The sequence below is a fragment of the Protopterus annectens genome, chromosome 1.part0, assembly GCF_019279795.1.
Source record: "Protopterus annectens isolate FY-2018-M chromosome 1.part0, PAN1.0, whole genome shotgun sequence".
Lineage (NCBI taxonomy): Eukaryota > Metazoa > Chordata > Ceratodontiformes > Protopteridae > Protopterus > Protopterus annectens.
In genome coordinates, this window is record NC_056725.1 from 167383528 (window position 1) to 167396928 (window position 13401).

At 40.0% G+C, this 13401-nt stretch overlaps 1 protein-coding gene across 2 annotated transcripts in view; it reads right to left on the bottom strand.

The window, feature by feature from the left end:
- Positions 1-13401, bottom strand: part of LOC122788278 (alpha-actinin-4) — a 1502973-nt gene that overhangs the window by 347431 nt on the left and 1142141 nt on the right. For both annotated transcript variants that reach the window (XM_044055436.1, XM_044055378.1), the window contains exons 15-17: positions 7195-7377; positions 1985-2119; positions 1548-1727 (exon numbers count right to left, since the gene is read on the bottom strand). In XM_044055436.1, coding sequence (XP_043911371.1) covers positions 1548-1727; positions 1985-2119; positions 7195-7377 — 498 coding nt within the window. The remainder of the gene's footprint in view (positions 1-1547; positions 1728-1984; positions 2120-7194; positions 7378-13401) is intronic.

The window sequence follows — 13401 nt, forward strand, 5'->3', positions numbered from 1 at the left end:
AGATTGTAAAAGGCTTCCCAGAAACCTGACCTGCAGTAAATGACTAATCCAACTACAGATCCTCTGAAGCTTGCAAGCTTTGCACTCCCAAATGGATGTAAAAAAAAACTACAGCTTCTGGCACCCAGGCTGCTGACATTCAACATTTAACAGCATATGCAACCAGCAGGCTGGATGCATACAGAAGGAGCCATGGCTTTTGGAAGTACGGATGTTATATCCCTAGCATACATGCAATAAAAACTATTGCAGCAGTGAGTATGGTGAACATACTCAAAATATTCACCTGGAAAAGTCAGCACAAGTTTATTTTTGTTGAACAGCTTACCAGACATGCTGGCAATGCAAGTTGGACTTCAGTACACCCTTAGAGCATATCCTTTGGTCATGTGAAAAACTGGGCTTTGAAAATGGAAGTGCAAGAGTTTAGAGGACCTGACAGGCAAGATGCTACACTAAACTCCAAAGTATTTCTCCCAGAAATGTGGGAGGGTGAGATGCTTAATGCATAGTGTTTGCCTACTATGGACATTTTTTCATCATCAAAAAAATTATTAGGATGTAGAAATTGCCCAAGTCAAAAGTTAATACAATTAGTGGACAAGTTAAGGGAAGAGAAGATTGTTATAAAAGAGTAATTGTGGGGTAGTTTTAGTAGTATGATTGAGTTGGTCTTTGAGATCTCCTTTACACTTTGGAAGACAGCAAGAGATTGAGGAACTTTAGCAACTTAAATTGATAAAGTTAAAACAGAGGAGGCTGTGATAAGACATCCTTAAATGTCGCATAAGAGAAAAGATGAATTTCTACTAAATGGCATATCACAAAAGTTTTGCTTAAAATAAAAACCATCTCAAAAGAGGAAACACATCCTGGGTCTATCATACAAAAATTCCACTGTTTCACATTACAACTCACCTTCTTGCATTTATCAGCACACCTGCAAGAATACTGTACCTTGGCATCAATTTTACAACCTTTCAAAACGGCTCCAAGTGCATCATACATGTGTTACATGCTTTGGTACAAGAGACGAAGTACAATCCATTAAACTGTTAGCAGATATTTGCATAATCACCATGGCATTCAGAAAGTTTCACTTGCGTTGAAATATAATTACATTTTCAGCAAGAGAATGGCAAATTTAAAAATTTGCACAGAACAATAATGCGATACTTTGCTGAACATAAACAATGCGGGGAGAAAAAGTACAGAAGTTATCACCACCTCCAAACTCAGTTCATGTCAGATGTAGTCAAGTCTTCTCAATTTGTAGCACAAGTAATAGGCATTCCATAATGTACTTTAGTACACAATTCATAAATGGACAGTAAAGGGTTACAGGCAACACCACTCTAATCTGGCACCACCAGAACTGAAATGGAACCCAAGACACAAACTGCTGCTTCCCTACCTCACCTGTAGTTATCTTAATTCAAAAAGTAGAATAGGTTATCCCTTCCACTCAAGTATGTTTCTGGTTTCTGCTGCATCACTCTAATCCTTTACTTATCTTCCCACCCTCTCCCTAAAACAGCAAGTGTTACCTCCATTGTGTAGTTGGTGTGCACATTGTCAAAAATGAGGGCCTCCTGGATGAGCTGGTGCTGCTGCTCAAGTGTATCAATATTGGACTTGTAGTTGACGATGCTCTGCTCATACTGCCTCAGGTTGTTAAGCTGATCCTCTAAAGTGCCATGCATCTCAATTGAAATGCGACCGATTTCCTAAAAAGTAAAGCAATAAATCGAGAAAATGTATCAAAGCAACAGAAACGAGTATCCTACAATTCACTTACATCAACTGAAAATATACACAATACATGCATGATGTTTAAAGAATGCAATAAGTTTTATAATACTCGATGCATTTCTGTTAAAACGGAAAATTTTTATTAAGCACTAACCAGACACTTAACATGTCTCAGATTCAAAGCTGCCCCCCCCAAATAAATCTCCCCAAACCCCAATAAAAGTACTCTTACCTGCATTTTGTTTTGTATCCAGGGTCCAACAACATTTGCTTGGGACGCAAACTGTCGACGCAGATGCTCATTAGACTGTTGTTTGTTTAGTTCATCTTGCAAAGCCTGGTCTCTCTTTGGCACCAACTGCTGAACCTAAAATACAGAAGGCACTACAAGTGAACCACTTGTAATTTGTAACCATCAACAATGCTGTTGTATGGAATGGAGCTATAACTCCTCCAAAAAATGTTGTAAATCAAAAGTATGAAGAAAACAGTAGGTCTGCTTGGGAGTACAATATGTATTTTTGTCCAAAGAACACAGCTAAAATGTTCATCAGTACATTTTACAACACCAAGACGAGACACTAGTGATCAACTTGCAAAATCTGTTAACTCATTAGCACCAGAGTACCTTTCTGATTTCTATTAGACATCCAAGTGTACAAGTCATTTTCAGTCATTTACATAAATTAATGACTTTTCCTATTAATGTAAAGCATCATAAAAACTTTATTAAAGGAAGACAGAAAAATACAACTGCTAGTGTTGAATGCATTACCACTGGAGAGGTTGTTAGCCATTAGTCAGAAAATCACACAGAAGACTTTCACCCAAGTCTGTCAAACACATCTTAACACGGCTGTCCAGGTAACTTAGTAAATATTACTGCTGTTGCTTCTCCTTAATCAAAAACAGGAGTACATTCCATTTACTGCCACCTCCCCCAAAAGCAATTTTTTTTTTAAAAGTATATGCCAGAGTTTGATTCCGATTTCAGGAAATTGTTCACTCCCAAACTGCAGATATTCTACATGCTATACTAGTAAACTGACAAAAACTGACTGCATTGACTTATTGTAAAAGAATAGTTTTTTTTTTTTCAAATTTATTCACAAAGTTAACAGAAAATTTACAGTTATGTACCTCACTGGCAAAAAACAATTCCTTAAGAATACCAAAGATATTGCCATATCCATCTTGAATCACAGAAATACTTAAATGGTTAAGGTGTACATGTTATTAAAAGCACAGTAATACTCCTATCTTAACTGTTATGTTGTATGGAGAACGCATAGGGCTTTATAGCTTACATAATGCCTAAAATATTCAAACTTTGTAGAAGGTGACAACCATTGCTTCAAACTCTATTTTCCTTACATTTCCATAACAATACTTGCCATACTTGCCATTTATTACTTAATTCATGACTTGTAACAAGCTAAGGGTACCAGTCCAAGGACCCTTTTCAGGTAAGGCGTGGGCTGCAAATCAGACCGCAAACAAGATTGGTGACAGTAAAGTAGCATACCTTAGAAACTCTAACATGCTTAAAATGTATTGTATTTAACAACTGGGAAAGTCCAACTGGGCATAACATCCCTTTGCCGTCGAGGCCCGGGGGGGGGGAGCTCCAACAGTTACAATTCAACACTGTACAAGAAAAATAATGTGCATTTACACGAGGTACACTGGATTAAAAAAGATTACAACAGTTCATATTTCAGTAGCAGTGTAGAACTTCAATACATTGCAGTGTGTTAACCAAGGTAACAGACTGGCAAGGATTTGGAGCTAAGAGTATATAAAGGAATAAAACTAGTACCATTAGGGAAGAAAGGATAATTCCTTGCTTATTTCTAAAAAAAAAAACATGTATAAAAATTACATTTAGACTGATGGCATACAACTCCATGTGGACACTGCCAATGGTATGACCATGGGCGTCAATTTAAAGAAGTCAGCAATGTTTCAGTGTTTGCACTTTCAACTGAACAATAAATCCAGTTTTTACATAAATTCTCCAGCCTTGTTATACACATTGTGGCAGCCTAACTGTTCAATCTGAACAGTCATGGAGGTTAAGTACATCTATCTCATATCAACATGCTGTCCTAGGAAAGAATGGGATAGTGGCCGCACTGTCAACCATCTTGTATGCAAGATTAAAGGAACAAAAAGCTATGGGGAACCTTGGTGAAAACCAAACTTTGTGGTATTTAACTAGTGTTAATACAAATACACAGTCAATTACATAGAATTTGCCTTGTTTACAATTGCCTTGACTGGAGTTTTTCTCATCTCGGGGGTGGATATTACTAATATGGGAAACTCATCTCCTCCTTTACACTACTGCCTTTCACCTTATTTTACAGAGACTGCACCTATTCTTTCTAGACTAGAGTTAGGACACCGGCCTACAATGACAGACCACCAGCGTTCACAGTGTGACATTTTCCACAAGCTTTTCACATATGGCACTTTATATACTCATTTTCAGACCTATTCCTATTTCCTAGTCATGGTCTGGCCTTGCTCTGGGGCTATCTACTGCAGCCAAGTCAGAGTTCTGCTCAAATTTACTATATTTTTTTAAACCAGTTAGTAACCCTAAAACTATTTCAATTTATTTTTTCACATACTCTAGCAAACATACCCGTGTGTTGGTCTTTCTTATTATTTGGAAATTACCCTTTTATGGCTCACATACTCGTTTTTATTTTATAAAGCCAATGTATAAGGTTCTGGGAAAACACCACATCAACCACCACCACCTTTTAATTTTCTCCATCGGATAAGAGGATAGGACAGTTACCTACAGATTTTTAGACTCCTGCACAAATGGCTACAGACCGTTACCTATGCTAATACATACAACTTTCATCTTAAAGATACTCCCAGACTTAACAGCACTAGAGACCCATTATGCAATGATTACTATCTTTCTTGAACCAATTTGGCTTGAAATAGAAATAACCAAGGGCACGAAAAAAGTTCACTCAAATTCAGGACTTTAGTAATTAAGCGCTTTCAGCAAAAACAATGAAAGCCTTCCTCAGAACAAATTCAGTCATATGAACACACTAAGTACTCGCACATTAGCAATTAAAGAACCATACATCGTATACAATAAACATTTTCAACAAAATTTAAAACACTTTCAATAAATAGTTTTTTAGATGTGGTAGTAATTTAAAGGACTGGTGTGATGGTGTATCCCATCAACAGGTAGTTACAGGACACAAGATGCAAAAATGTAATGTGTTCTCAATGTCCACATATTAAGGAGTGTGAATATGTAAATACTGGAACTAAAAATATCCATATATCTGGATGATATTCATGTCAGACAGAAGGTGTGGTATATGCTAAGTGCTGCCTTTGTGCAGCATATTATATAGGGAAAACGGAGCAAAAGCTCAAACGTATATATGAGCACACTAATGACATTCGGATAGGAAAAGATGCTAGTGCAGTGGCTAAGCATATAAAGGAATATCCTGAACATAAATTTAAGTTTGTAGTCTTAGAACAACTGCGGATTAATCCTAGGGGAGGACCATGGAAATTCTTACGTGAATTATGGTGGATATTGTATTTAAATGCATCGATATCTCCTGGACTAAATGATGTGGTCTCAATTTCTAGTGTACTGAAACTAAGAAGGTATGATAGATAGTTTTAATAGTAATGTTTTATTGAAGGCGTTTTAAATTTTGTTGAAAATGTTTTTTATATGAGGTATGGCTCTAATTGCTAATGTGTGGGTACTTAAAGTGTGGTCACACGACTGTTCTGAATTTGTTCTGAGGAAGGCTTGCATTGTTCTTGCCGAAAGCGCTCAACTACTACTATAATAAAATCCTGAATTTCACTTTTTTTCGTGCCTTTGGTGAATTCAAGTTGGTCCTTTTTGGTTGAAGTTGAAATAGAACTCACTCATTTCAAGCTTCAGGGAAGAATTATTGGTTGTTGAAATAGAAGTCTGAATCAACGCTCACTCCCACTGGTTTTATTTTATCAATGACTTTTCTATATAGACTTAGTGGGGATTTGCCCATAGGGGACACACCACAGTACAGACATACAGCAGAATCTGTCACAGCACACAAGGGCATTACCCAGTATTGAAGTGATGTTTGAGACACTGCTGTCCCCCCCCACTCCGTTTTAATAACCTTTTTCCATTTTTTAAACTTAATTTAAATGTTAGTTATGTCTTTGCAAACTTGATTTTAAGTTCACCGTTTGGATATAACTGACTACTATTGACTCTACAGTAACGTGTTCCATGTCCGTTTCACATTTGTCCTGCCATAATTTATTTTTTGCTGCACGACCCGTAAAAATCCTTTTTATGTGCAAACACACATGTACAAGTAGCAGAATGAAGGAAGTCCCAAAGTTTTTTTTTTTTGGGTGGGGGAGAGATACACAGGCAGTAATAACCCACCACTGCAAAACATGTTTTAGTGCCATTAACAAATTTCAAGCTTCATTTTGTTTAATCGTGGTTTATGTCCTAGATATCTGGTACCCGTGATTTTTTATTTTAACTTGTGTGTTTTGGCACCTTTCAAATGTCAACCATTCAATGAATTCTCTGGAGTGTAGTATCAACATCATTTATGCTGATACTATACTCCAGAGAATTCATTGAATGGTTGACATTTGAAAGGTGCCAAAACACACAAGTGTAGTATCAGCATCATTTATGCTGCAAACATTAAGAAAGGCAGAGTGTGGGTGTGTCTGATGCTCTTCCCTCTTTCAGCATTTGTCAGTATGCATCTTGCTTACTAAACTCCATTTGCATCTTACACCCTTCTTAAACCCATTTTACCACTATGATCACGTGCTCAAAAAGGTAAGTTAACTTCTGTGGGGTACCTTATCACTCATCCTGCACAGTTCCCACTGATTAACAGCTTTTCACTTTAAACTGTGCTCACAAGGCCAAAGAATCTCAATCTGTCCAAACGGTGACTGACAAAAAGTACAATACTTGTGCTTCAATACCCACAATTCATCAATCCCAAGAACTGAATATGGCTTATCCAGTTTATTTTTCCAACCCCAAAAGCACATCAGTTCCTTTGGCGAAGGATGATTCTCAATTATCAGGGGAACCCATACGCAAGCCGACCATTGCATTAGTAAGTTTCTTACAAAAAGGGACAGTATGGATACCAAACAAGTACAGATTCCGCTGGCACAACTCCTAGAAAACTTAGTACAAGACAGATGAGCTCTGCTGCACTCTCCAAGCCTCATTTCATGTTAGAGGTTGATTTTTACACAGGTCCACCACAACTCCTACACAAGTTCATAGATAAAAATGCACACACGTACACATTTCTGTATCACTATTAGTTTGCATTTAGTGCAGAGACATCTGTCACTAATCAAATTAAATGGTTTGTTCATATATAAAACTGTGTGCCATACCTTATCCCACATTGAGTTGATGACCTGGGGTGTGACCGAGGTGTATGGATTGTTCCCAGACAGCTTAATATTACTGTGTTTTGCAATTTTCTGTGCTTCATTGTGAATGCCCAAGATAGCGTCTCGTTCCCTGTCTGCATCTGCCAATGTAGCTTTGAACTGTTCATGAGCTGTAATTAGACTCTAGAGAAAAACAGAAAAAATTAATTTCTCTAAAAAAACACCCATAGGTCTCTTGCAGTTTACTTCTAAATCTTTATTAGTGCATGACTAAATGCTTTAAATTATGAGTCATGTGTGATGTACTGAATCAAAGTAGTGTCCAACATAATGGCAACAGAAGCAATCTTCAGGTATTTAGTCCTTATCAGGATGCAGCCAAACTAAAGAATTCATTACAACTCTCATTACACAAACAGCTACTGCAAATTTCATCCTACTGCACTTCAAGGATCCTTTTTGCACTTATCGGCACTGCCTGCCAACCATCAGCCCTTCTGCAATTAACTGGCTTGTTTGCTCTCCCTTAAGGGTTACAAACCCAACCAAGGTAAAACTCATCCATGCAGCGAGCAGGGCTTTTTGGAGATGTTTAAATCCCCTCTCCCAGTCAGATGGATGGCACAATCATTATGCAATGCTCTGCTAAGCTCTCCTTTCCATGGAGATGTCCACACTCCTATACATGCTCTACCTACCAAGGCTACTATATGTAGTAGCCTTACACAACAATTTATGTCAGCCCATATGGTGCTCATTCCACTATACCGTGGTAGCCAGTGTTACAGCAAACCAGACCACCTCCTTCCCCACTGGATGTAAAGGGCAGCATTAGCCATTCACACCCACCCTATTAGCCATTCACACCCACCCTCTTTGGTGGGTTTCACTGCTGCCTGGGCTGCTAATTGAACCCAGGTTATATCAGGGCTTCACCCTCTTGTGCCAGACAATAGACCTTTCAAACAAAAATGCACCCTACAGAAATAAAACTGACATTCTTTTAGAAGGTTAACAGAAACTGTACGTCTGTATGCTTATGTATGAATTTTATGGATACTACAGTTATGAGAGGTACTCACTGACCGTGCATCTTCAATGTTCTGAAAGAGGGAAAAAAAACAACAAAAGGAAGAAACTTAGGAAACAAAGTGATTAAGAGTGATCCAGTATTCTAGACTGAGCCATGGATGAGAAAAAGAATTGTGTTAATTTTAAGAACTTGCGACATGCATGATTATATCTGGTACATGCAAATCTCAAACATGTTTAAAAAGTGGACATTCAAGTCTACAATTTTGTAACACTGCTTATAGGTAAATAGTATGTGCTGGCATGCGCAAGGGCTAACAATTGCTGTGTTAGTGGCCACCAAACATGTACATCACACATGCAAGTCATTACACACAGACAGAAAGCAGGGAAAAAACTGCCATCCTAGTTTGACAGAAGACAGATGTCTTCACAGAGACCAAATGACAAAGCAAAGAAACTAATGGAAAACATTAATTTTCCTAACTGAAGGGCAAAAGGGAGATGGGGTTTATCCAGGCAATCAGGAGTAGACATAAAAATTATGAACAGGAAAGTCAGTATCTTGCAAGATAGACACAGAAAGTACATGTCCACAAATACTTTGGATGATCAACAACTTACCTATAGCATATCTTTAGGATATGGGAGAAAAATGCTAACACCAAGAAAGAACATGTAGACAGGGGAAGGACATCTGGATTCCACAAAGAAGGCATTCTAGCAAGGAACCAAGTAGAACAAAGCTGTGATACAGCAACACCAACAGCTGCACTTGTCTACAGAACAATATCATACAGCCATAATAAATGCTTTGGAAAGGGGGTACATATGCCTGGTACTAGAATGCAGTCCTGAAGGTACACATGTTGAGTACCTCTCATAAAGTACAGTTTTGTACCTACCATAAATGTAGATGTTCGAGGATTCCCTTGCTGCAGTCCTGACAATTGGGTATAGTCCGCGTCCCAGTCGGCCCGAATACCAGAGTATAAGGCTGACGTCGGTCATGGCGCCTTAGACTGACGTCAGTACGTCAGGGTACTAATGCGCATGACCGACGTCATTTCCTCAGTCTTTTCTTGCCCCAGATGTCAGAAGACCCAAAAAGACAAGTCCCAAAAACAACCTGCACCAACAAACATGTACAATATATACAGAAATATATACAGAAAATATAAGCATGTAAACTCACCTACACAACCACCCTGAAACACAGAGGGGAAGGAGGGAGGAATCCTCGAACATCTACATTTATGGTAGGTACAAAACTGTACTATGTTCTTCGTCTTCCCTTGCTGCAGTCCTGACAATTGGGTAGAATCCCAAAGCAGAGGTAAGGGAGGCTGGCAAATTATAAAGTAGCAGGAGCTGACAACATGCCTTGTAAAACAGCTGTGGCAAAACCAGCTCTAGTCTTAGAGTATATAGGCAGGTGATAATGCCTAGAGAAAGTATGCACTGAACTCCAAGTAGCTGCCTCCAGAATATCCTTAGTTGCCACCCCTTAGAAATGCTGTTGAAGTGGCAGTAGCCCTAGTGGAATGAGGCCTAATCCCAGCTGGAACCTCTTTGCCATGATGGGAATAACAAAATGCAATGCAAAAGCCAATCCACCTAGAAATAGTTTGTTTTGACACAGGCTTGCCCTGTGAACTTAAAGCAAAAGAAACAAGTAACTGCTGAGACTGCCTAAAATCTTTAGTCCTGCTCAAATAGTAACGCAATTGCCTGTGTACATCTAAAGTGTGCAAAATCTTCTCCCCTTTATTTTGAGGATCTGCAAAAAACGTAGGCAAATGAATAGTTTGGTTTAAAGCCACACTAGAAACCACCTTAGGCATAAAGGAAGGATTAGTACGTAATGATACCCTGTCCTTATGGAAAATCAAGAAGGGCTCTACTGCCATAAGGGCCTGTAACTCAGACACCCTTCTTGCAGAAGTAATAGCCAACAGAAAAGCAGTCTTCCATGACAAATATTTCAATTCAGCAGTAGCTGCAGGCTCAAAAGGTTGTAGAGTAAGTTTTTCCAACACAAAATTGAGATCCCAAGCAGGAGTAGGAGCTCTGGGGTCTTATATTCTTTGCCCCTCTAAGAAACTGCTTGAACAAAGGATGCGAAAACAAAGGTGGGTCACAATCATAGTGAGCTGAAATTGCTGCAGCATGAATCTTTATGGAAGAGAAAGACAAACCTTTGTCCAATAATTCAGAAAGATATTGAAGAGCCACACTCAAATTAGGCTCTGAAATCTCCAAATTCTTTGCTGTACTCCAAAATAAAAATCTCTTCCATTTTTCATCACTCTCCTAGTACTAGGCCTTCTAGCTTCCATAATCACATGTAAAACTTGTTGAGGAAGCTGAGACCTACCATGCTTCAACACAGAATATGCCAAGCCGTGAGATGAAGAGATTGAAGCTTGACATTGAGCAGATGACCGTCCTTCTGAGATAACAGATGAGGAATCAGAGGTAAAGGCCATGGAGGCTTCTTTACAAGACTCCTTAGAAGTGGGTACCAGTGTTGCGAGGCCAATCTGGAGCTATCAAAATCATCCTTGGCCTGTCCTGTCTGACCTTTAGTAATACCTTTGGAAGAAGAGGCAGAGGTGGAAAGGCATAGACATGAAGGTTTTTCCAACTGAAAGACAGAGCATCCACTTTCCAAGCTGTGTGATGAAACCCCTTTGTGCAATACTTTGGCAGCTGGTGGTTTAGTGGAGAAGCGAACAGATCTATGTCTGGAGTTCCCCATGACACTGTCAATGTCTGAAATACATGAAGATCCAGTTTCCACTCGTGGGGATCCATGATTTGTCTGCTTAATACATCTGCTAGGAGTTCTGTGCTCCTGGCAGAAACCTTGCCTGAAGAGTCAGTTGCAGGCTTAACGCAGTCTCCCATAAAATCATTGCTTGCCTGCATAGAGGATAAGAATGTGTTCCCCTTGCTTGTTGATGTACCACATGACAGTTGTGTTGTCTGTCAGAATCAACACCTGCCCTGGAAGAAGTAACTCCTTGAACGCCATCAATGCAAACTGGACTGCCAACATCTCCTTCATGTTGATATGTAGATGCTGTAGTCTGGCAGGCCACTTGTCTTGTATCCACTTTCCATTTAGATGAGCTCCCAAGCAGTGTCCGAGGCATCTGTCGTTAAAATCTGACTCGCCTCTGGCCGGGTCACAGAGAGTCCCTTGTTTAGGTGACATTCCTGAGCCCACCACAAGAATTCCTTTTGAAGGCAAGGTATTATTTGAATGACAGTGTCCAAATCTTGGCAGTGCTGTGTCCATACATTTTGAGATACCATTGCAGCTTCCTCATATGCAGTTTGGCATTGGGAAGCACCAGAATACAAGATGCCATGAACCCTAATGCTTGAAGGACTGTCCTTGCAGTCAGCACGGACTGATGAGATAGTTGATGGAAGTAAAGTGACAGACTCTTTTGTTTGTCCGGGGTTAGAAAGGCCATCTGGGCTGCTGTATTCAGTCTCACACCCAGAAAGCACATGTCTTGAGAGGGTACTAGACTGGACTTTATTTCGTTCACAGAATACCCTAGGCATCTTAGCACTGCTATGACATATTCCAGATGCTGTAGAAGGTGTTCCTTTTCTTGAGCCAGAATCAGGCAGTCGTCCAAGTAAGGATAAATTTGAATGCCTTGAAGCCTGAAGTAAGCTATCACTGGAGCCAGAACCTTTGTGAATACTCTGGGCAGTAGATAAGCCAAAGGGCAATGCAGAGAACTGATAATGAAAATCTCCAGTTCGAACCGCGAAATACTTTCTGCAACTTAGCCTTATGGGCACATGAAGGTAAGCTTCCTTGAGATCCAAAGTTACCATCCAGTGATCCTTGCCCAGCAGAGGTAACAGTTGCTGTAACGTCAACATCTTGAACTTGGGAATGTCCAGATAAGTGTTGAGGATAGATAAATCCAAAATTGGTCTCCACGTGTTCCCCTTCTTTGGTACTAGGAACAGGCGAGAATAAAATCCAAGCCCCTTTCTGACACAGGGACTGGCTGAATAGCCCCTATCTGGAGTAACTGAGAAACTTGCTTGTGAGCCTCTTTTCTTTGTGGAGGAGGAACATCTGGCATGCCTTTGAAAGGGGCATTGTGTGGAAATAAAATCTGTACCCGTGATGAATGATATCCAGCACCCATCTGTCTTGTGTGATTAAATCCCAATTTTCTTTGAAAAGAGACAATCTTCCTCCCAAAGGAGCTGCCAGGCGAGTCCACTGGCAGCTGAAAAGGCAGGTCATTGGTTCTGCTTACGAAAGGACTGACCCCTGCCCTCACCAGAAGTCTGAGCAGGTGAACTGTCTGATCTAGGCCTAAACCTTGAGCCCTGCCCCTACCACGCTTAGACCTACCCCTAGACTGGGAACCATAAGCAGGATATGTCCACCCCTAGCAGGCCAATTTCTACTAAACTTGGAGGCTGCACCTGCAAAAATCTTTAACAGTCTGCATAGACTTAGCTTTGTCCTCCATTTTCTTTAAAACTGCTTCCACAGGCGGTCCAAACAACACATCAGACTGTAAAGGAGCATCCAAAATCCTGGTCTTAACATGCTCAGCTAAATTCTGATCCTTCAACCATGCATGTCTGCGAAGAACAGAACTAGTAGCAGCCACCCTCGAGGAGGCCTGAACAGCATCAAAACCACACTGCAAAGAATGCTTACCCACTTGTTCAGACACATGAACCAAATCCAGCAATTCTTTACATTCAATACCTTCCGCCAAAGCATCCACCTTAGATTTCAATTGTGAAAGGAGATAATTCTGATATTTCAGCATATGAAATTGACAATTCAACGCCTCATGGCTAGAGTGGAAGAAGTATATACTTTCTTACCCCACCTATCCAAAGCCCTTGCCTCTTTATCAGAGGGTACAGGATTTTTAACCACAGAAGCTTTAACACCTTTAGGCCCCTGAGAAACAGTTTCTGGGTCCGCCCTGGGACTCTTAAACAAATACTTATGAGCTTCGGGCACCCTATAATACCTATCAGGCTTAACAGGAGCAGGAGGCAAGGAATCAGGGTTCAGAGAAGCCTCTGCAAAAACATCCTCCACTACATTCAACACAGGAGGAATAGCTAAGGGCCTATGCTGGGGCAAAAACAAGAATTCCCTAAGCCTTT